This window comes from Nasonia vitripennis, chromosome 2 (assembly GCF_009193385.2).
Source record: "Nasonia vitripennis strain AsymCx chromosome 2, Nvit_psr_1.1, whole genome shotgun sequence".
Taxonomy (NCBI): domain Eukaryota; kingdom Metazoa; phylum Arthropoda; class Insecta; order Hymenoptera; family Pteromalidae; genus Nasonia; species Nasonia vitripennis.
Window position 1 is genome coordinate 1066195 of NC_045758.1, and position 22969 is coordinate 1089163.

Sequence of the window (22969 nt, forward strand, 5' to 3'; positions counted from 1 at the left end):
TAAATTCATTTTTTTTTTTTCATTCTAATTATGATGATTCACCGTCAACAAAACAAAAAATAAAATAATCCCCCAATAAAAATAGGATTAACCTATCAGGCGGATCCAAGAAATAAAAAAAACTGAAAGTCGTAAAACAGACAGGTAAAAACACTCCTCGACTCATCTTCCCCGAATCCTCACTTTTTATACATGCGCGCAACGGCCGCGTCAACGGCAGCTGCAGAGTCGTCGCGGATGAGGCCTTTGTATAGAGCGCAACGATCGCCGCACACGGCATATATCCCCCCTATATACAAATAGTCAAAGCAAGAGAGAGGGAGAGAGAGAGAGAGAGAGAGACTAACCTCCATTCACGTCGCGCAATTTAATAATAAACTCGGTCGAGAGAGCCGTCGCCAGACACACCATAGCTCACACTCTGTTGCTCCGTCGCGACATGTAGTGTATAAAGTAGGCGGCGAGGGCGGACGAATCGGAGTGCGGAGTGCGTGCAGTTGCAGCGTGTTTTTATTTGGCTCTCGCGGTGCAGCGCCGTCTAATTGGCCCAGTAATTATGTGAGAGAGAGAGAGAGAGAGAGCCCGATGCTGTGCGACGAGCGAGTTTTCCCCGACGGCTTCTATGCATGAGTCTCGAGGCGTAAGGGCGTCGCACCCGAGAGAGGAAATTTCGAGTTGCAGCTGAGAGAGTGATATACACTCTTGTGTACACTGTACACGCATATAGTGGATAGTGCCCTCGTTCACTGCAATGGCTCGACCGAAACATCGCGCGAGCGTCGACGTGTGCGCCGACTGCGGCTCTCCTGGTGAGTAGATTAGCTTCTTATTGATGATCTTTAGCGGCTGATGATGATGATGATGATGATGATTTTGTGGGCTGGGCACGTTCGGCGAATAAGCGCCAGTTTGACTCGGTGATTCATCTCGGCCGCGTGCATGATTTGCTCCGCTTTTTGAGATGACGAGCTCGTCAGGGATCTGTGTTGTTTTGAATCGCAGGTGAGCTGTCTTAAAGATCTTTTTCTCTTTGTATTTAGAACCAGCGTGGGCCTCCGTAAACAGAGCCATCCTGCTTTGTGATGAGTGCTGCAGTATACATCTGAGCTTGGGGCGACATGTCTCTTACATCAAGTCACTGACTAAGGGAGTTTGGAGCACAAACCTGTTAAATGTTAGTATTTACAGCAATTCCAATAATAATCATAATAAGCATTGGTCTAGAATTCATAGTATCCTTGTATTCTATTGTAGCTTGCAATGATATAACAATTTTTTGTCATTTCTTTTCTCTCAAGAGTATCTCTTTAAGCAATATTAAGTTACAAATCTACAAGCAAGTAATGTAATATGCGTATCATACAACTTGCAGTTTTAGATTTGTAAGGTTTTATCAGTTTGTAAGTGAGTCAATGCACATATGAAACATGATGAATGGTTACTGTATACCTTATCAAATCAATACCCAAGCTTGCATTGTATTATTAATACACTATTGATTATATAGACTTGCGGAGAAGTTTGACTAAATACTACTATGATTATCCATTGTTTTAAGTTATATACTTGGTTTTTGTAGATGGTTCGAACATTGAATGATAATGGAGCCAACAGTATTTGGGAGCATTCCCTCTTAGACCCCAGTAATTCTAAATTTAGCAGAAGGAAACCTCAACCAAAAGATCCTTTACAGTTAGTGACATTTTATCTTGCTTTAAAATGATAATTTTCACCATGTATCTTTCCAACTAATATTCTTATACTTTTACCACTTGTAGTCCTGTGAAGGCAGATTTTATCAAGGCTAAACACCAAGACTTAAAGTTTGTACTGCGTTCAAGCACAAAAGATGAACCTTGTAGTGAAGAAGAACTCAGCAGACAATTGCACAGCAGTGTTCGTACAGGCAATTTAGAGACTTCCTTAAGACTTCTTGCACAAGGAGCTAATCCAAATTACTTCTATAAGGTACCCCAATTACTTCAATAATATGTTTATGAGGATTACATACACAAAAATAATAATAAATGAAAAAAAACGTATTGTGACTGTAGGAAAAAGGGACAATGCCTTTGCATGTTGCTGCTAGAGCAGGTCAAGCTCTTCAGTTGGAGCTTCTAATAGCTAATGGTGGCAATCCCAGTATGGTGGATTCTAATGGTCAAACCCCAGCAGACATTGCCAAGTAAGAAATTATAATAATGCACTTGTAATAAATAATATTCAAAATTTCTGAAAATTCACTCTTACCCCTCTCTTTATCTCTAGACTGGCAGGTCATTTAGATTTATCGGAGAGGCTTGTTGAGTGCATGTACGAAGTCACAGATAGGCTAACTTATTTTCTTTGTAACCGGAAGCCTGATCATAAATCAGGAGAACACCTTATTATTCCTGAATGGGCTGCTTCTTTGGAAAGGAGTGAATTGGCTTTTGAAGCCAGAAATAAATTGCAAATGGTAACATAGTTTTTATCTTGAGTAAAAATCTTGTATTTATCTTGTATATTCATCAAGAATCACCGCGAATTTTCAGTTACCAAATCATTTATTAGAAGAGCTCGCTTCAGACGTTTACGACGAAGTCGACCGCAGAGAGACTGATGCCAGTAAGTGTGACTACTCAAATATTTAATTGGTAGAACTAATGGCTAGGCTCTCAAGTATCTAAAACTCTGAACTCGGTATATTAACAGAACACACAGTCTTAATATGTGAATTGTCGTGATTGTTCCCTCTGTACATATACATACATACATATATATATATATATATATATATATATATATATATATATATATATATATATATATATATATATATATATATATATATGTATGTATGTATATGTACATACATATATATATATGTATACATACATATATATATATATATATATATATATATATATATATATATATATATATATATATCGAATTCACTTTATAACTTGAAACTTTTTCGTTACGTCATCGTCACTGTCATTGAAATTCACTAGAATATCTGTTAGGATTAAAGATCGTGCTGTCTAGTTGATCCATCTGTCAATGTTATTAATGTGCATGAACTTTTTCAAAATGCTATTCTCAAGGAGAGGTAAGTAAAACAACTTGAATCCTGCTACATCGACAATTAGATTGTGTAGCTTCATTGTCATCTATGTGCCACGTAAAATGATAAATTACATTAGCTAGACTTTAAATTATGTTGAGTAGATGACATGTCCAAAGTAAGAAAGAAGTTTTGTAATTTCCAAGTGTTATGAAGCACCATTAGCGAGAATGCCCCACGCAAGGAACTGCATCGACGTTTATTTTCGTTTCGCAAAAGCATGCACAATTCTTTATTTCCCATCACCAACGTATTAGCGCCTCTAAGTAAAACTGCACTAGATTCGTAGCATAAGCAACTCTTCCTTTTCATTAATGTACTTTTTTTACGAATAACAGTTTGGCTAGCTTCGGCGACGCTTCCCGAGAGATGCATAGTTCCGTTTCTACCGATTCACCCTCAACTCTCGTCGACGCGCAACCAGGGACGTCAGAAACTAGCGAGATTCACGCCGAAGGAATTCGCCACGCTCATTATCGACATTCTCACCGAAGCAGGCCATAGGCATACCGTCGCTAATAGCACTCCGCTACAAGGTAATCACTTAAGAGAAATTAATGGAATAATACAAATTTAAAATATTTCTTCAAATTATTACATTACTACTTCATTAAAAATATATATAGTTGCAAAAATAATATGGGATGCGTAATTTCAGATCCAGCTGTCTCCATGTTGCGTAAGGAGCAATTAGGGAAGCACGGTTCACAGATGTCGGACGACGAGCCCCTTTACGACAGCGTAGCATCGGATGATGATTATGCGGCTCTCGCTACGGAAAACGCCGCCGGATTGTCCGCGACGATAGCGACGGACAATGAGGTAAGATGCAAGCGATTTCACCGCTTCTCCCACTTACATGCATATAGCGTAGATGGTAGATGCGAATGATGGCAATGTAATTGAGCGAACAAGGCAATTCGAGCGACAAAGAGATAAGAGAGATCAATGACTATTACACTTTGGTGTGACTTAAACTTGAAGGTACCGGGACTAAAGCGACGATTAAGGCATCGACTGAGCAGCTGGCTGCTCTGTAGGCAGTGTTACTAGGCAAGTCTTGGCAGATTCAAAGTGTTTGTGCATGCGCTGCCGTCAAGCCAGAATGAAATTCTTATATTATTACATACCGCACATTAATTGGTGAAACTAGATTATTATCTACGTCAAGTATGTCATACGCCCGTCATCTCCGACTGTTGACAATTTTTCATGCCCCTATCGTTTTATTAATAGTAAAGGAATTGAACTGCGCTGTTAACATGAAAGATTTATATTTAAAAAACTGCAGGCTTGTATTAACGCTTGACACGCGCAATCGTTCCATTTTATAGGCTTGAAATAACCAGTTACAACGTAAAAAAGATTTGTTTTACTTGTAAATATCATTTGCTGATTTTCCATTTGTAATATTTTTACACCGTTAAGATAAAAAGCATTTCAATTCCCCCACAATTGAAAATCATCGTCGAATTTCTGTACTCAATATCCTCAAATGTATATTTTATATTTATAATAATTGTCATTTATTTTACGATGTACCAAGCTCTCATTTAGCTCATGCGCCCCTAACCCGATCGCCGCAATATTTTCTTCAATCTGTAAAATACAACCCTTGTCAGTGTCCCTCTTTCGCAAGACGACAGTTCTTAATTAATCGCATCGATGTTCTTTGCAGAAAGTACTTGCTCCGATGGCAAAGGGACTGCCGTCGGTCGTGGAGGTCTTGAAAAAACAGCTGACGCTATCGGAAACTACGATGAGAGACCTCAGAGAGGAAGTTCGACGACTTCACGCCACTATCGAGCATCTCACTCAGGAAAACCGCGAATTAAAAAACACAATTCAAGTAAGTTTTTAATTTGAAAAATAAGTTTAAAAATCGAATAGTCAATATATTTATGGATGTATTATATTAAAATTTAGGCCCAAGCCAAAATAAAAGCCCAACCCGAGAGAATAATAAACGGCCACATTGGAGAGCATGACCCCGAACCGGAGCCTGTCCTAGATATTAAGATTTCAACCACGCCAACAAAAGCTAGTCAGCGACCAGCGTCTATGTACGAAACACGAGAAGGCCTAAGAAAACCGCCAAGCTTTATGAACCAGGTATGCTTTCATTCTGCAGAAAGAAAATTAATACTGCGTTTAGATGCAGGTATATTTAAATGTTAATTGATGTTCTGCAGACAAAACGAGAAACGGAAGGACTGCCTCGACCCTGCACAACGCAAGGACTGTGGGAGTGCGGTACGCGAACTCTGCCACCCAGTGAGGAGGTCACGAGGCGAACAGAGCAGGTGACGAGACGTATCCAGGAGCTTTGGATGGCAATGCAGGACCCGGCCCATCGAGAAACATTTGTTCCCTGCGCTGAACGCATTCGCGTGGCCGTCGCCGAACTTGCTGCCATTTTTCCTCAAGTAAGCAACTGTTCTCGCAACTGATTATGTTGACACCCCCCCCCCCCACCCAAAAAGAAGTCTCAGGTTTTAATATGATTATTTTCGGCGTCTGTTTTCAGAACCCCGTTGACGATAATATTAGATCTGCTCTACGCCAGCTGAACGGTAATACAGGCAGATTGCAGGCGGAGTGCACTGCCCTTCAAAGATGTACCAGTGACCCCGATCACATGGATCGGTGCCTTCAGCAAGTTCGTTCCAGTGCCTACGACATCGCCAAAGCCACTAAACTTCTCGTCACGCAGTTTCAGATATCGTAACTATTGATCTATATACTGCGTTGTTATCATTATTACTATTACTCGATTCACATCACCACAGTTATATATCGCAATGAAGTTAACGGTTGGTTTTTTGCATTGACAATTAATTTATAGCAACTTAAACGGTTATATAGACGAGACTTCATTGTGTGCAATGCGTGTACTGTTATAACGTATAACATATATTATATGTTTTAATCAAAAAGATTCTACGAAGTTTTACGGGAGTCGCAGTATTAGCATAATATAGAGAAAGCAAAGGAGGGGACACGTGTAATCTACGGCAGAACTTGGTAGGCTCTTTTCCACGACAGAATTATGACAGTTGCTGAGATTTGAGATTTTTTTTCTCTAACTGTATTTTGTAAATATATGTGTATATTCTTTGAGAGGAATTATTTTTTGCGGGATCTAGAAGTTTGACTCGTTGATCCTAGTTTGTTATTACCTCTTGAAGGTACGATCAAGACTGAATTAGCCTTTCTTTGTCAATCGTCCTTTTTATTGATTGTGAAATTCTTTTCTATGTTTCATGCTGAAGTTGAGAGGGCTTCTGCAACGTGTTTTTTTTTAATTGTGTACACCTGACTTTTATATAGATTATTTACGCGTGCAATAACAAAACGGAAAGTATCGCATTGTTTTAATGGCTTTTTATGAATATTATGTCGATTCATTTTAAACGAACACTCAGGCATCGATTTTGACCAAATTTGTTCTACTTAACACAGCATTTAGCATATGCACGACAATGTACCTATTGAATTGGTGCTATACCGGTCAGAGAGACCGTTTTCTGTATAAAAGATGTTATACTCGTTGATTGTCAAAAGTTTAAGCAATTGCCCTCAAACTGTCATTCAACGCGAATATAAAGAAAGTGCGTATGTTTATATGCGAAACCCCGATGGTCTAACGATTCGCATTAAAAACACTGATATTATTAACGTAATGTTCAACAATCATGTATGCGCATTTATCATACGCTTTTTATTATAACGGACTCGCGTTCTGTTCTGTATACACTTATTTGTACAGTTTATGCATATCGAAAGCGATCGGTTAATCATTTTACTCCGTGGCCAAATTTTTGAAAACTTGTGTGTTTAGATCGCGCAAGTTCTTTTATCTATGTATTCATGTTTCGTTTTAACATATTTATGTATATCTTATGTACAAAATAATCAGTATATTGTAACAATAAATTTTTTTCTTGAATTTTAATCAAATTGTGGCTCGTCGATTATTTCACGATATTCAAACCGCCGAATCTCGCATTTGTTATAACCTAGCTAATTGATCTTTTAAGCGTTATTTGTTGAAACATTTTCAAAAGAAAATTTCAAGGAAATAAACACGAATCGAATATGGCCGGAACGGAAGAGAGAGAAACGGCGATCGTTCACACCTATCCCTTGTGCAAGGTATACTCTTGAAAATCTTGCCTTAAAAAAAAAACAAACTCAACCACGAAATTTCTCGAAAATCAGCACACAGATATGCAAGAGGATTTGAAGCAAGAAGCCATGGAAGTGACGGTGACAGCGGTCGAGAAGTACGCTGATAACTACGAATTCGCGGCCCGGATGATAAAGGAGAACCTCGACAAGAAATTTGGCGCGCCGTTCAACGTCGTCATCGGCGAGTCTATGAGCTTCGAGATCACTTACCAGAAAAACTCGATGTTGCTCATGTACACAAACGGCAATGTTGTAGCGCTTATATGGAGGACTGTAGCCAGTTTTGCGTGATTCCTACCTTGTTTACCCTGCTTCAAGTGAGGTAGAAAAGTGGAGAACGCGTAAGAAGTAATAAATTTATTGAACAATCAAGTTACACAATTAGTTTTTACGTATAAGCTCGTGCACTTATATATAATATATATATATTTCGTATGTAAATTTCGTTTATTTACAAGTGTGAGCTTTCATGCTTGAATTTTCAAATGTGTTCTTATATAAAACGTTGTATATATAATCGTACAATATCACGTATATTTATCATAACGTAAATAACATTGATTTTTCAAGTATAACAATAGTTCTTTGGATTTAGAAGGAAAACAGTATAAGCAATGCAAGCTAAGATTGTTCCAGTTATATAGTCACCGAACCGTCTTGTATAAATTCATTAGTTATTGTACCTCGTTCATACTAGACGTACTTTTAAGGCATTGGCTTCTCGATCAAGTATTCAAATATATAGTTTTCGTTTATCGAAATGTACGTGCAGTTATATTAAGTATCTATTACATGTAAAATGTTCAGCACTACCATATTATATATTCTTGTGCAGCACGATATACCATGGGGGTACAGTGGGTGTGTAATGGCATAAAATCGGGAATTGAAATTTCGACCAAAGTGCCATGGCAAGCTAGTAAAGCTCCTTATGAGTATATCGAGTTGTTTGTACTTTCTTGATTAAACCGCGTTTACAATCTTGTACCTTGTTGCAGTGTGTATAGGCAAATTTGGAAAAAGAGTTTTCCCCTTGATTAGAATATATTCTCGACTCGACAACGAGTACGAGTAATACTGATGATCTCATTAATTCCGCCGCACGTGTATAAGAAGAGTGTCAAGTGCGGATCGTGTTATGCAGAAGAATTAAGAGAGCCGACTACGCGGACTTCCAGATGCAGATGGCGAGATTGCCGGCGCAGTACATGTAGAGCAGGTGCTTGAGCTGGTAGGTGATTTCGAAACCGTAACCTTCGCCGACGACGGTGTGCCAGGAGGCGCCGAACTTTTTGTCCATCGTCTCCTTGATCATCCGCGAGACCGACTCGTAGTTGTCGGCGTACTTTTCTGCGGCGGTCACGCACAGCTCCATCGCCTCCTGCTTCATCTCGTCCGTCATGTCGCATTTCTGTAATTTAGCGTTCGAGCTAGTTTTAAAATAAATCTTTTCGGCGGTGCGCTCAGGCCAAACAATAATCTGGCCATCCTTCGAAAACCGCAACTCTATTCCACTGTTTTATATCCGCGATCCACATACGTTTGTAATTCAATCACGGATATGCATAGTAGCTGACTACGTAACGCGCGCGCGTCTGTACCCACACGACAATATCAGTTCTATCTTACATATTGATCGGCCGAACATACGTCTCTCTCCCTTGAGGGGCGACAAGTGCGCGTCTTTGTTTACTGCTCGCCCCCCGTATATAAGCACCGAGCTGTGTCTTCGTTGAAAATTCAAACTGAACAAAATCAATCCGCTTAACAGAGATACAGTATAGTTGAACTCACTCGACAGAGAGGATAGCTGTGCAAGATTTTGACGACGTCCTCCTTCTTCACCTCGGTCATGATGCAGCTTAGGCGACAGGCTTATTCGAACTCGCGCTGAGGAGAGAGATATATATATATATATATATATATATAGAGCTGCGCGTGTACCAGGCGGTGCGAGCCGGCGCGAATACTATAGCTTTATCGGAATGCCGTGCTGGGGTTGTCTCTCTGACAGCTCCGAGCAGGCGCATTGAGCGCCAGTGACTCATGTAACGAGAGGCGCCGCGCCGCCGCCGCCGTTGAGCTTCGCTGTTTTCCGGGGGATGATACACTTGGGGTGGAATTTGCGGGGGGTGAGTAGTGACGGAAGATGTTTCTGGGATGCTGCGATGATGGGTTGGGCTGGCGATGTACTGGTTCGGATTCGATATAAATATGAGGCAATAAAGTCCAAAAAAAAAAAAAATACACACAGAGAAAATCAAAGTAAAAAAGCTGCAGTATATATTCAGATGGTAATATTACAACGCGTACACGCATCCGTAGGAACAAAGAGACGGATTCGGTGTTTTCGTTCATCATTCTACAATAGAAATCATAGTTTATGATTTATGGTCTGAAACCTTGGAGTTATACGGGCCCAACGCTCAGCCGCCTGAGCCACTGTTGCTCTTATAACAAAGTTTTTTAATTCGCATATTTCACAGTCAACTGTGTAACGAGCTATTTTTTCCACTCTAACATCCAAGGCAAAATATTATGAACAGCCTCGTTGATCACGTCCTCTTGTTCCAGTGTAGAGTTATAATAGCATTCGGCGCTCTTCAAAGCTGTGCGTATGTCCACTCGTAGTTTACCGACGACCCAACTTGACAGCTGCAGAGTAGGAAACTAACTGTTGATGCGACTAGACTAAAGGAAAATCCAAGCGCGCAGGCGATTTGTGGGATGGACTTATGGTAAAACTGCCAAAGCTCGCGTGTTTTTAGAAAAATACAGTACGAGCGAGCATTTCTCTGACAAACTTTCAGGAAGAGAAGACAGCACGTGTTACAAGACGCGCTTGGTGGCGTTTTGTTTTAGCCACCCGCCCTCTCGCTCCAGCGTTGGCTTTGGCTTTTCCTTTTATTTGGGCTTTGCTGCAGCCGAGTAAAGTTTTTCGAGAATTCGGCAGGTGGCGCTCTGGGTACACTCAATGTGTGTAGTTTTGTGCAGTATAACTATACTTAAAAACCATCACTTGATAATTTATATCGTCGCTACCCTACGAAGAGTAGCACATTTCAGAATTAGCACGAAGTACTAGTACGTTTCTAACACTAGCACATTTCACGGCTCAAATTAATCTTCTTTGTAGTGATACTCGATAATAATAACCCTCCTACTCCGTGTATGCTGGAAATTACAACATCAACGATCAGCTGATGTATAGACAAACACATGACGAATTCGGTGCGTCATTTTTTCATTTCATTCATCTCGCGAACGACGGTTGATGAATGCAAATAAGCAAAGTGTCTTCTGAAACAAGGTCGGAAAGGTATTTACATTTTTGTGCGTAAACAATGAGAATTTGATCGCAATCAAGGCGATGAAATACAGAAACTTTACTTTCAGATTACCTTGACAACAATAATGGCATCGAGATTTAGCGGCGCGCTGCAGCTAACAAATTTGGATGATTTCATCACTCCTTCACAGGTTAGAAAATGAAAAATTATTCTGCTGTAACGCATGGGCATCGGCGCGAAAATTCAAGTGTACCTATTTCTTTTCAGGAATGCATCAAACCCGTGGAAATCAAGAAGAATAAGTCGAAACCTGGTTCGAAAATAAAAATCCAGGACGATGGATCGTATGCTGAAGTTTTGGAGGTTTTTTTCTTGTTAAACTTTTTTTCACAAGCAGAGTATATGTTCAAATTTCGAAATTGTTACTTTCAGGGTGGCCCATTGACTAAGTTGACCAAAGTAGAGATTACTTTGGCAGATTGCTTGGCCTGCAGTGGATGCATAACTTCCGCTGAGAGCGTACTTGTCACTCAGCAAAGTCAGGAGGAGCTTCTTAAAGTATTCAAGGACAAGATAGAAAAGCAAAAGGTACAGGAATTAACAATTTACTGCAGTTGAGGACTATAAACCAAATTCAAAACATACTATCTGTTTGTAGGCAGGTGATGAGAATGTGAAATTCATTGTGGTGAGCCTATCAATCCAACCAATTCTATCATTGGCTGAACGGTATAAATTAACACCTGAAGAAGCTGCTTTACATTTAACTGGATACTTCAAGAGTATGGGTGCTGATATGGTTTTGGACATGACAGTTGCAGAAGATCTTTCGCTTGTGGAGTCTGCTAAGGAATTCGTTGAAAGATACAAAGCAGCTAAGGAGGGATCAAAGAACCAATTGCCGATGCTGGCATCTTCCTGCCCAGGTTTGCTATTGTCTTTTATGTAAGTCTAATCTTGACTACTCATTTTGTTAAAATTACATATGGATTTCAGGATGGGTGTGCTATGCCGAAAAGACACATGGTAATTTTATACTTCCATACATAAGTGTCACAAAATCTCCACAACAAATAATGGGTTCTTTAGTCAAATATCATTTGGCTGATGTGCAAGGCCTTTCTCCTGAACAGGTTTATCATGTAACTCTAATGCCTTGTTATGATAAGAAACTTGAAGCATCAAGAGAAGACTTTTATAACAGTTTAAAAGAGACTAGAGACGTGGATTGTGTTATTACCTCAAGTAAGAATTTTTATATCTCGCGATACTTTTACATTGCTATATAGTTGATTATTAATTGCGTGGAATTACTATTGTCCCAGTTGAGCTGGAGCAGATGCTAACACAGCAAGACAAGTCACTACAAGATTTTGATAAAGGAGAGATTGAGAAACCATTCAAAACAATGGAGTTGGAAAACAGTGGTGTACTATTAGGTCATCAAGGATCTGGTTCAGGTGGATATGCAGATTTCATATTTCACTATGCTGCAAAATATTTGTTCCAAGTAACCGATGCCAAGTTAGAATACAAGAGCTTGAGAAATCCCGACTTCCAGGAAGCAGTCTTGGAAAAAGATGGCCAAGTTCTTCTAAAATTTGCTATTGCCAATGGCTTCAGAAACATACAAAATCTTGTACAAAAGTTGAAACGCGGCAAAAGTCCCTATGACTATGTTGAAGTAATGGCATGCCCCACAGGTTAACTTTGTTTTCCTTTGTATCTTTTACACAATTATAATACTTGAGTTATTATTCAATTTTTTTAATCGTAGGCTGCTTAAATGGTGGTGCTCAGATAAGGCCACAGGATGGTACGCAACCAAGGGAATTGGCTTTAAAACTTGAAAATGAGTATCATCAGCTCCCTAAAAGTGATCCTGAAAAAAATCAGGCTGTAGCAGATTTATATAAAACTTGGCTTGAAGGAGAAAATTCGGATAAAGCTAATGCGTATCTTCATACACAGTATCATGAAATAGAAAAAATGAATGTTGCCCTCTCCATAAAATGGTAGTTACTTGATCAGTTTTTTACCTTAGGTATGTACTTATCGCGCTGTATATATGTATTAAAAAAGTTATTTAAATAAAATTTTGGGTAAAAAATAATAAAATTCTGTAAATATATCACATAATATATATTATCAATAAAGATATTTACAAATAAGAAGGTCGTACCTCGTTACAAATAATATATGCGCCACAATAGAAATGTATATCTATGAAGTACAATTTAGCGTGAACAAAAATAAATTTTCAAAAAATCACGTGAAATAATTAAAGTGTAAGTGAAGAAAGTATTTATCCAATTATATCACTGACTGAACTGTACTTAAGTTTCAAATTTCGTTTTTTAAACGAATATTGTCTTCTATGGTTCATTTCAAGAAGTGCATCTTTATGTTTCACTTCTTTACTTTATAGTAATTTATGCTTATATGATTTATTTCTTATCAGAGATAGATTAGACAGCGGTGAATCACATTTATTGTTAATATTGAATAATATGCTGTTGCTCTGAATTTAGAATAATTGTACTTATTTACAATTACTAGGACGTAATCAGTATTTTAATGAAAAAACTTAATATTTTAAGATACAACTTTGCAAAATTGACGTGTACTATTAGACATACAACAGTTCACAAGCAAATTTATACCAAGATTTTTTTGTTTGGTACAAACCAAAGCCTCAAAGTGTCATATTTTCTGTATAGGTATAATTTTTTAACATGTACCTAGTTTCTTCTAAAGTATTGACTTCAAATATACAATGCTTTAACAATAAGTTAAATTATTACGCGCATACATCCAGAAACATTGTGCTAACATCTTCAAAATTCATTTATCTCTCTAGATTTATTTCATACAAATTATAGAAAGTATGTTTATCATGAACACCGTTTCATTATTTAATAATTTTTTATTTCTCCTATTAAACCGTCAATTCAATTGAACATCATTGAAGAAATCACTTTGACAAAATCTTGTCAGTTTGAATATAAAATTATCAAAAAGCAATAAGTTTAGCTAATGCAGAGTTGAAAATGTTACCTCAAATTTATATTGAATACAAATTTTTATATACTTGTGATTTAACAATTTTTTTCTTTGTAATGCATATTTTAATACGCAGTATTGTATGATTTGCATAAAAATTAAATTATTCAAATTTTGACTATCTAGTACTTTGGTTGTTGAGAATGTTACCATTTCCATTAATGTTTTCTTTGGAATTATTCAAATTCAAATCTGTATTTGCATTATCTAAAACAGTTTCTTTAATACGTTGTATAGATTCTTCACTTTTGTCATTTGAGTCTTTCTTCTCACTAGATTCAGTCAACCACCCTTGTCTGCTTTCTACTTCTTGCGACACAACTAAAAACAGTTCTTTTTCTTTGTTTTCCATTTGTTCTTTTAAGTAAGTCAATAAATCACTGTCCTAATTAAGATATTAACATTATTACTTATATTATTTATTAGATAGGAAAAAGAAAAAATACAAATAAGATTTGTCGTTCTATGCTTACTTTTCCAATTAACTGAGGAGAATCCAGCTTGGAGTCCAGATTGTAAAAGGCACCGTTAATTTTTTTCAATGCAATCCAATGTCGTCTTTTCACTGGTAGCAGCACAAAACCAAATTTATACTCATGTGGGACATTCAAGATAAAACCTTCGATATTATCAAGGCATAAACAGTCTGGATCCCTATTAGCATAAACAAAAATCAAAAGGCCTGCAAAAGATGCAATTTTTGCAACTGTTACCATGCCAAAGAATATTTACCAACCTGCGCTTATCAAACCAAACAGCCTCACAGCCTCTTATTTGTAAAGCTGCCATTATGACATTTATGTCATAGTTGCCAAGTCCGAGAAGTGATTTATGTGGATTTATCCAGACATCAGGACTCAAATTATAGCATATTTGATCCAGTTCTTGCTTACTAAATTTGCGCTCTTGAAATAAATTGTTAAGAGCGTGTAATGCACATAGCTCTTTTACCTTGAAACACAATGTCAATTTCTCAATAAAACATACAAAAATATACAGTAATCTATACGAATGTCACGAAGTATAAAGTGAGGAAATTCCAAAATTGATTTTAGACATCAATCCAAAGAACCGAGAATGACGTCAAAACAAACTAAACAAATAGGAAATCTTAGAAATAGCTCTAAACACATACCTGCCGCTCATGGTAAATAGAACCAGGCATACCAGTTGCTGTACCTGCGACCATCGCACCGAGATCCTACATAACTCTTCGAGTTGGCCAAAGAAAAACTCAGTATCTATCACTCAATAACTTGAATACTATTCCAGAAATACACGCGAGCCTCGAAAGTCAAAAAGCTCACGTACACTGATATGACACGGCCTTGCAGCCGAGCGATGCGCACCAAGCATTCGATTAACGTTTAATACAGTATTTATAGCTGAGAAGAAAAAATGTTAACCTCTCCGGGCATAATAGACGAGAAGAGAGTCTGCACTGATGCACAGTAGAAGCTCCTTTCAGCGCCTCGCAATTCGCATACGTGTTTTCAGGCGCACGCGATGCAGCTGCAGGATTAGCCGCGCGAAAACTGGGAAAAGGTGGGGACGGAAAATTATATTATCGAGAGCTGCATACGCGATACACAGGCTCGATCGGTAAAGGTGAATATTTTCTCTCTATTCGGATTGTTCATTGGTATGGAGCTGTGGTTTTCTATTTTAAAACAGCGGACGGAAGTGGTGATGTCATTTGGCGTGCATACTGCATAGGAATTACAGGACTAATTGTAAATCAACGTGGAAGTTTTATAAATTTACTGTTATTGTTATATTGTTATATATATATATATATATATATATATATATATAAATTATAAAGTATTTAATGCTTCAGTACAATTTTATTTCCGCACACAAAGTTGAATGATCAATAAATTACTGAGATTATTTCCGATTTGTCATAATAAAAATATCGCTCGCTTTTCTTGTAAATTTTTTGTGATTCACAGTTTTACTTTGGTCACAGAAGAAAAATGTTGTAATTATGTTAATCATGAAACTTTGTATGCAAGTAAATTATTTTATTTACAATTGCAGTGCTAAGCACTTAATACGCCATGTATAAGTGTTTAATTAATGACCTTATAAATAATCTCTGCACATAATTCATTCAGTTGCCGCATTACAAAAGTAATCAATAATAGATGATGCTATATTATATCCGCCATATATATATAGATAAAAAAGAATATATTCACGATTTAGTTAGATTTGGAGAATTGTTAACTCTTCTTGTACTCAATTCGCTCAACCTTCACCTCATCACCAACCAATTGATAGACATACGTAACAACAGTAGAACTTTGAATGTCCATTAAAACAAATGAAGGAATCACAGACCTGTAAAGAATTGTTATATTCAATGAAAAATTCGATAATTTCAGAGACTAGGAGTAGATTTAGATTATTCTTACGTGTCAAGTGGATTGTAGGCTCCAGTTGCAGATCCAGGGTTGATATAAAACTTATTCTCGTGCTCGTAAGCCTCAAATTTATGAGTATGACCAGTTATCAAGATATCAACATCCAATTGACGTTGGATTAAAGCCAAAGCTTCTGGATCTCCCCATGGCACAACTTGATGTCCATGGGATAATCCTATTCTAAACTGTCCTACAGTTACTACCTTCTGCTCTGGGTAATTGAGATTCTTGAATAAAAGATTGAGTTATAAAAATTAACATGATGAAAAATTGTAATTAACTTATAAAATTAGAATATTATTTTCCAATTCGATTACTTCATCAAAGTCTCCTCTGACAATATGGACATCGCTTGCCAAGGTTTTTAAATAATCATAAGACTCCTTTGTGCAAAGATTTCCAGTACACAATATATGCTGTATCCTTCCAGGTACAAGAAGTTTCTTGAACTTGTTGGGCAAGCTGCTGCATCGATGTGGAATGTGTAAATCTCCAAGGACTAGTACAAGCTTGAAAAAAAAAAAAATTGTATGATGCAAGAATGATGTTTCATAATAATTTTAAGGTCGAATTAATAACAGTTTTATTGAAAGCAGTTTCTGAGATAGCAACCGTTCTAAAAAAAAATGAAGTGACAAAGTAAATAGAACAATAATGTGGCCATGAACATTTTCAATTGAATAAAGAACAGTATGCAAAATCAATTGAAGTACAGACATCCATATCAATATTTACATTACTATAAAAATTTAACAAATATATATATCGAACAAATAAATAAGCTAGGTTATGTTCAGTGCTCCAAAATCATTACAGTCCTTTGCTATCTCTCACACACATTTAAACCCGATTTACCATGATTAAATGTCTTCGGGTCACTGGTATTGAAGGAAAAACGGCCCTCTTTACTGATTGTTGATTTGAAAAAAAGAGAAAGTTCAGTTTAATCCATGGGAATTTGTTGAAGTGTCAAATATTGAGAAAAGTGGGAGTGACAACTGTGCAGTCGACCTAACCCAACCTTATCATAATCCGCAAGTATAATCGTCCATGCGCTTCTTTCCGCGGTTTCGTTTTCGTTTACGGGCGGGAAAATATTATTGTTGAAAATGGTTTGCTGGATTTTTCAGCGAAATTTGACACCATGATTTTCTAGTTTGCCGTTTTTTTTCTTGCTAGAAGTTGTTGTAACGATAGCGAATCATCATGAAATGTGTCATACCGGGCGTCAGTTTAAAGTGTGAGTTGAATTTGTTTATAATATAGGTTATGCTTTTTAATGCAAGTAGAATGTAAACATTGAGATAAATTAATGAATAACTTGAGTCACTCATGTAGTTTATTTTTGTTTTTCCAGTTATAGCAAGAGCTATACACATGTTCCTTAAAATTGGAGAAGAGTTGTGTCTAGTACCAGAAGAGGATCGCCTGTCCTTACGAATAACAAATGCATGTAATTCAGCATATGCAGAAGTAACATTTCATGAGCAATTCTTCACGTATTATGCTTACGAAGACCAAGATGCAATTGAAGATCTTAAGTGTAAAATCACTATCAAAGTAAGTTCTAACTACTATAATAATACTGTCCAAACGTTGAAAAATTTTCTTTATTGTTTTCGAAATTCTTACAGAGTGCTATGACAGTATTTAAGTCACCTGCCTTACTTGAGAAACAAGTGGAAGCTTGCCATGTTCAAATAAGCCCCAATGCTGAAAAAGTACTGTTCATAATGAAGTTTAAAAATGGTATCATTAAAACTCATTCCTTACCTGTGGTAGACACTGGCTCAGTGAAGGTATATCTGTAATCATTATTTTGTATACAATAGTATGACTTATTAACATCATTTTCTTTTTAAGGCTAAGTACAACAAGGATGGATTTGCCAACCATTTACGTATTCAACCCAAAGTCATGAATGATGTAATTCAAAATTTTCATATAAATTTAGTAGAAATCACTATTGAAGTTTTAGAAGATAAGGCACTGATAAGAAATTACATTGATGAAAATTCTAGTAAGTATTTAATTTTATTTCTGGTACTCTTTTTGAGACTAGTGTATAATAAAATATTTTCTATTAATGTAGATATATGCAATGAAACTCGTACTCAACTCCAGTTTGGAGTAGGTGAATTTGATGAATATACAGTTGAATCAGACACGGTTATCACATTTTGTCTAAAAGAATTTAGAGCTATTATGGGTTTAACGGATGCTATTGCTCAGCCTATTAATATACATTTTGATCGTCCTGGAAGGTAACACAGCAAATATCACAAAATAATTATTTTTTGAATTAAAAATAAACCAAATTTATTTTTGCAGGCCTGCAATATTTATTTGTCAAAATAATGATATAGAAACCCATTTAGTCCTTGCTACTCTTAATCCAGATTGTGACACTGGATCACAAAGTACCACTTCTACAGCAGCAACAAACCTTGCACCAAAGAAAGCTCCAAGTAAAAGAGCTACAACAAGAGGAAGGGGAGCCAAATCATTCAGCAAAAAATCGTTTAACAGTACTAATAAAACAAATAGGACTAATGTCAACACTTCTACAAATACCCCAGGTATCGAAAACGCCGATTCACCTGGGAGAATCAGTGACTTCGGCGATTCGCCGTCTCAGAACAAAAGAGATTCCTTTGATTCTTCTAGAACAACGATTACTCCAAAAACAAGTGCCCAAAAGGGTACGACGAGTGGAAACAGTGATAAGCCCAATCCTTTTTCGTCTTTTCTAAAACGAAAGTCAGACCAAAAGATTTCCAGTCCAACCAGAAATAACGATGATAACGAAGATCTCGTTCAGAATTCACCACCGAGACATCAATCCAAGAGGGCAAAATTGATATTCCAAAAGTGCTTTCAATCGACATTTGATCCGCGATTATTGCCTGGTCATAATAATGTCGAGGTTGAGGATTCTGGCGAAGAAAGTAATTAATTTCGACGAATATCTTTATTTATGATACAAAAGTTTGTACAATATTACTTAGTATTTATACGTATTTAAAAGCCGCGCATAAAATGCAAAGCCGCGAAACGGCATCACTTATTTCTTAAGAAGGAAACAGTACGTTATTTATATAACTGTTGTATTGATAAATTCGATAGAATAACTTTATTTTTATAATGTAAATAAACTCGTTAAACCCACATTGTATGCACAGTTTCAACGTTCTTTTAATAAACAAAGAAACGCAATTTTCCGTAAAAAAGTCTGTGTAATTAAAATTTATTTAAACTATACCCCCACCCGTGAACGCACGTGACACGCACGTATACTCGCTCCGTCTGCTGCTCCGCTTCGTCGTCTGCTAGTTCAACCAGTGCCAGCCAGACCACGGCCAAAGGTCGCCTCGTCTTCTATACCCACGTGCATCTACAATGTCAACCTCCTGGAAAAGCGTCCTGAAACTCTCCTCCTTGACAACTGGAGCAGGTTTGGCCGGATGGTTTGCTGGTAAAAACTACGAACGACACTGGGGTGCAGCGGGACAACAGCTACTTCGTCTGCAGGAAAATGACGGCCGACGAAGTACCGCTTTCGGAACGAATGTCAAGAGCATGCCGGGGCTGCCGATATTCGGCACAGTCTCCGCCGCCTCTCCGATCGTCCCTGTCGACGACCCCGCCGACATGGGAGCAAAATTAGCAGTGCCCGAGTCCAGAGTCAGCCAAGTAGGTCGGGGATATCGATGAGTTGGGGGGATAACCTATATCTAGTTTGCTCTGGCTTGTTTGGGGTTTATTATATCTCCTTGTGTTATTCTTGTCATGACGTTTTCAGTTTTTTGATTTACGTGAATTTCTGTTAAAAAATCGGAATCACGCGATTTTCTAATATAGAGTAACAGAGATTCACTGTTTTTTAATGGCTTTGCAACCCATGTAAAGCTTTCTTGAGGCAAGGTTTTCTAACAAAGTTTCGAAGAAAGTGACTGATTTTACTATGAACATTAATGCAAAGTGGTTTTGCTGTTTTCTGCGCCCACAGATTATGAAGTATGGCTTTCCAGGATTAGACCATGTGAGGTCCTATGACGACTTTGTTTTATCGTACGACAGAAGAAATCGAGTTGCTCATTGGGTTTTTGAACACTTGACCAAGGACAGATTGAAACACAATGACAGTATCGATCGATCAAAGTGTGACTTCACACCTGATCCCAGTATTCATCCTTTCTTTAGGTAGGAATATAATTTTTAATAATTTTTTTTCTCGGAATCATTAAAAAACAAAATTGTGTTTTAGGTCAGACAACAGTGACTACAAACGCAGTGGTTATGATAGAGGACACTTGGCAGCTGCAGGTAATCACAAACTGGATCAAAAGCACGTACAGCAAACCTTCTACCTGACAAATATGGCACCACAAGTAGGAGTTGGTTTTAATAGGCATTCCTGGAACAGGCTAGAGAAATATGTTAGGAAGTTGACAAACGTCTATAAAGATGTTTATGTTTGCACGGGGCCTTTGTACTTACCAAAGTATGTCAGATGAATCATTCATGATGTATCCGTTGAGACTAATTAATCACTGCCATTTAATTTGATGTATAGAATGGAGCCAGATGGAAAGAAGTATGTGAGATACGAAGTCATTGGTTCAAATCATGTTGCTGTACCCACACACTTCTACAAGATTGTTGTAGGAGAAACTGCTGACTCAAAGTTAGAAATGGAGGCTTTTGTTATGCCAAATGCACCTATTGATGACAACACACCACTCCAAAACTTCCAGGTGAGCTGTTCATGCTTTATTGCTTGTTTTGATTCGACGCGATATAAGGCGCATTATACTAACCAATGCAATGTAATATTGTTTGTGCAGGTGCCACCGGAAAGCATTGAAAGAGCTGCAGGATTATTATTTTTTGATAAATTATCGAGAAATAAGTTGAACAAAATTAACGGTAAAAAAGTGTAGTTAAGAAATTAATCGTGAAATTTTAAGCAATAATGTACAGTAAAAATAATCTTTTAAAGTTTTCTGAAATTTTAATAAGACTTTTATATTGTTAAATGAAAATATTTTATACATAAGTCAACAGATAGAGAAATTTCAGCAGGTTTTATTTGGCGCAATTTTAACATTTATATGTAAATATTATTTAAGAAAATGAAAAACGCAAATTGTTGATGCTAAATTGTTATCTTTATTGCTTGTACATTTGCTTCTTAGTTATAAACAATCTCAAAATTGATCGATGTATCATTTAAAAAAGAACAATTAAGAGCATTCAAGTTTCTTAAGCCAAGAATTATGTGATACCTGAATCTCAGTCTTGCTAAAATCTTAAGACAGTGGTAAAATTGCTCCTGCAAAAAATTGCATAAAATTGATCAATAAAAAGTCTAAAATTCATCTAAAATTCAATATGCTCGACACATTATAACATACGATCTGATAAAAATCTCAATTACGCGCCATTTCCGAGTTCGCGAAGCGAGAAGTTATGAGCGAACACATGCGTTCGTAACTTAACGAACGAGATACTTTGGTCGTGTCGGTACACATATACATATATATAATATACATACATAATAATTCGTATAACGTATTTAAAGTTAAATACTATCTACTCTCATATAAAATCTTATAGATAAAAGCGTTAATAATTCTCTTAAGTACATACAACTTACAAACTACGCTATTTACAAAATTAACACGCGGGACCACTGCGTCAAGTTATATTTAATAAACTCCTGTAATCAGCAGTCCCTGGTAAAAGAAAATTTGCACGCAATAGCATGCGCCCTTTCTTTGCGAAATAAATTACAGTTCTCTAGACCTCAATCTTTCGGTTTGCCATTTGAGATCTCTTGCCGAAGTCAAATGGTAGTAATTGCTGAAAACAAACACATCGTGGTAGCATTTTTTTTTTCGTACTAAACATATCGATATTTATAAATTAACTTCTTGCAAATCTAGTACATGCATTTTTTAGGCACTAAGTGGACGGGTTTTGTTGATTTTTCTTAGTTAAGCGTCAAGACACTCGTCAAGCTTTTAAGTACACTTAGAACGGTTCCCCTTATCAAGGTGGAAACTGGCATTTGTTACAAATATTTTAGAAACGAGTCTATAATTGGAATTGCAGTAAAAATATGGAATGTAAAGTAAACTTCTCAGCAGACAAATTTCTTCCAAAACTAGAAACAAAAACTTAATTACCGATAGTAATTCAGTCTCACGAACGTATTATATTTCCTTAGAAATAATAAAATATCTCGAAGAACTTTTTCTGCGATGCTTTTTTTGCTGTTCTAGAGGCAGCAAGATAGAAAGTTTTAAAAACAAACGAACCGTTGACAAATCTCCAAAGAGTTTCTCTCAGAGTCTTGCATACGTATGGACGTATTCGAGTAATGAACAAGCCACTACGATTAATCATAGTCCTGGTGCATTTAGCATTCGCTTTTTTACAAAAATATACGCATACAAATGTGGCATGCAAACTCCAATACAATACAACTCGGACCACGGGCTCGTTTTTACTCTGAACGTTGGTGGGGAGACTAGGCTAACACCGACAAAGGAGTCGAACGAAACTCTCGCTTCTTAGATCAATCTCTCCTCCGGTGGTGGTTTCATCACGTTGTCCATCTCTACCCTGGGATTGCTGAATTCTTGAGCTGAAGGGCTGTAGGTGCCGCGCGTTGCCCGCTTTTTACGCGCCATCATGAACAGCGCTATCAGAGATCCAGCGGCTATGAGGAATAAAATGCCGACTATTGGTCCGACGATCACAGCGATATCCAACGCCTGACTTCCCAGGAAATGCTCCGACTGCAAGTCATAAAAGGTATATTTTGAAGAACTGACGTAATATCTTTATTGCTGCTATCAAAAGTGAATCACTCGGGAATT

General features: G+C 37.2%; 9 protein-coding genes across 18 annotated transcripts in view; 5 read left to right on the forward strand and 4 right to left on the reverse strand.

The window, feature by feature from the left end:
- The first annotated feature begins 416 nt into the window (after nucleotides 1–416).
- LOC100120306 (ARF GTPase-activating protein GIT2) lies at nucleotides 417–7064 on the forward strand. Its single transcript, XM_031922847.2, has 13 exons — nucleotides 417–809; nucleotides 1041–1174; nucleotides 1580–1692; nucleotides 1779–1968; nucleotides 2055–2185; nucleotides 2269–2458; nucleotides 2535–2607; nucleotides 3448–3645; nucleotides 3768–3931; nucleotides 4788–4958; nucleotides 5036–5221; nucleotides 5302–5535; nucleotides 5637–7064. The coding sequence occupies exons 1-13, from the start codon at nucleotides 752–754 to the stop codon at nucleotides 5835–5837; spliced, it is 2043 nt and encodes a 680-aa protein (XP_031778707.1). The 5' UTR covers nucleotides 417–751; the 3' UTR covers nucleotides 5838–7064.
- LOC100120337 (dynein light chain-like) lies at nucleotides 6905–7676 on the forward strand. Its single transcript, XM_001603936.3, has 2 exons — nucleotides 6905–7264; nucleotides 7331–7676. Exons 1-2 carry the CDS (start codon nucleotides 7208–7210, stop codon nucleotides 7589–7591), a joined length of 318 nt encoding a protein of 105 aa, XP_001603986.1. The 5' UTR covers nucleotides 6905–7207; the 3' UTR covers nucleotides 7592–7676.
- A 136-nt stretch (nucleotides 7677–7812) lies between these two features.
- LOC100120362 (dynein light chain B) lies at nucleotides 7813–9545 on the reverse strand. Its single transcript, XM_001603960.6, has 2 exons — nucleotides 9095–9545; nucleotides 7813–8711 (listed from the first exon to the last, which is right to left on the reverse strand). Exons 1-2 carry the CDS (start codon nucleotides 9152–9154, stop codon nucleotides 8463–8465), a joined length of 309 nt encoding a protein of 102 aa, XP_001604010.1. The 5' UTR covers nucleotides 9155–9545; the 3' UTR covers nucleotides 7813–8462.
- A 697-nt stretch (nucleotides 9546–10242) lies between these two features.
- LOC100118305 (probable cytosolic Fe-S cluster assembly factor AGAP009023) lies at nucleotides 10243–12761 on the forward strand. Of its 6 annotated transcripts, none has more exons than XM_001605675.6 (8): nucleotides 10243–10619; nucleotides 10697–10780; nucleotides 10858–10953; nucleotides 11023–11178; nucleotides 11249–11516; nucleotides 11587–11835; nucleotides 11916–12293; nucleotides 12368–12761. In XM_001605675.6, the coding sequence occupies exons 2-8, from the start codon at nucleotides 10715–10717 to the stop codon at nucleotides 12607–12609; spliced, it is 1455 nt and encodes a 484-aa protein (XP_001605725.1). In that variant the 5' UTR covers nucleotides 10243–10619; nucleotides 10697–10714; the 3' UTR covers nucleotides 12610–12761. The 6 variants fall into 6 exon arrangements, with proteins under 6 accessions (XP_001605725.1, XP_032453321.1, XP_031778713.1 ...); XM_032597430.1 differs by having other exon boundaries at nucleotides 10304–10610; XM_032597431.1 differs by having other exon boundaries at nucleotides 10518–10633.
- On the reverse strand, nucleotides 12718–15204 carry LOC100120391 (josephin-2). Its single transcript, XM_001603986.6, has 4 exons — nucleotides 14789–15204; nucleotides 14390–14604; nucleotides 14127–14307; nucleotides 12718–14038 (listed from the first exon to the last, which is right to left on the reverse strand). The coding sequence occupies exons 1-4, from the start codon at nucleotides 14840–14842 to the stop codon at nucleotides 13772–13774; spliced, it is 717 nt and encodes a 238-aa protein (XP_001604036.1). The 5' UTR covers nucleotides 14843–15204; the 3' UTR covers nucleotides 12718–13771.
- A 276-nt stretch (nucleotides 15205–15480) lies between these two features.
- Nucleotides 15481–17095, reverse strand: LOC100120417 (vacuolar protein sorting-associated protein 29). Its single transcript, XM_001604011.6, has 4 exons — nucleotides 16938–17095; nucleotides 16400–16591; nucleotides 16074–16309; nucleotides 15481–15999 (listed from the first exon to the last, which is right to left on the reverse strand). Exons 1-4 carry the CDS (start codon nucleotides 16938–16940, stop codon nucleotides 15882–15884), a joined length of 549 nt encoding a protein of 182 aa, XP_001604061.2. The 5' UTR covers nucleotides 16941–17095; the 3' UTR covers nucleotides 15481–15881.
- LOC100120445 (cell cycle checkpoint control protein RAD9A) lies at nucleotides 16590–19305 on the forward strand. Its single transcript, XM_031922854.2, has 6 exons — nucleotides 16590–17322; nucleotides 17440–17642; nucleotides 17717–17881; nucleotides 17946–18102; nucleotides 18175–18346; nucleotides 18414–19305. The coding sequence occupies exons 1-6, from the start codon at nucleotides 17289–17291 to the stop codon at nucleotides 19036–19038; spliced, it is 1356 nt and encodes a 451-aa protein (XP_031778714.1). The 5' UTR covers nucleotides 16590–17288; the 3' UTR covers nucleotides 19039–19305.
- Nucleotides 19306–19311: 6 nt separating this feature from the next.
- Nucleotides 19312–21475, forward strand: LOC100120468 (endonuclease G, mitochondrial). Of its 2 annotated transcripts, none has more exons than XM_001604055.6 (5): nucleotides 19312–19775; nucleotides 20092–20285; nucleotides 20350–20586; nucleotides 20659–20839; nucleotides 20930–21475. In XM_001604055.6, the coding sequence occupies exons 1-5, from the start codon at nucleotides 19482–19484 to the stop codon at nucleotides 21023–21025; spliced, it is 1002 nt and encodes a 333-aa protein (XP_001604105.1). In that variant the 5' UTR covers nucleotides 19312–19481; the 3' UTR covers nucleotides 21026–21475. The 2 variants fall into 2 exon arrangements, with proteins under 2 accessions (XP_001604105.1, XP_031778725.1); XM_031922865.2 differs by having other exon boundaries at nucleotides 20065–20285; nucleotides 20930–21463.
- LOC100120496 (protein crumbs) overlaps nucleotides 21232–22969 on the reverse strand; it is a 40114-nt gene continuing 38376 nt past the window's right edge. For all 4 annotated transcript variants that reach the window (XM_031922827.1, XM_016983357.2, XM_016983359.2 and 1 more), the window contains one exon: nucleotides 21232–22888. In XM_031922827.1, coding sequence (XP_031778687.1) covers nucleotides 22661–22888 — 228 coding nt within the window. In that variant the 3' untranslated portion in view covers nucleotides 21232–22660. The remainder of the gene's footprint in view (nucleotides 22889–22969) is intronic.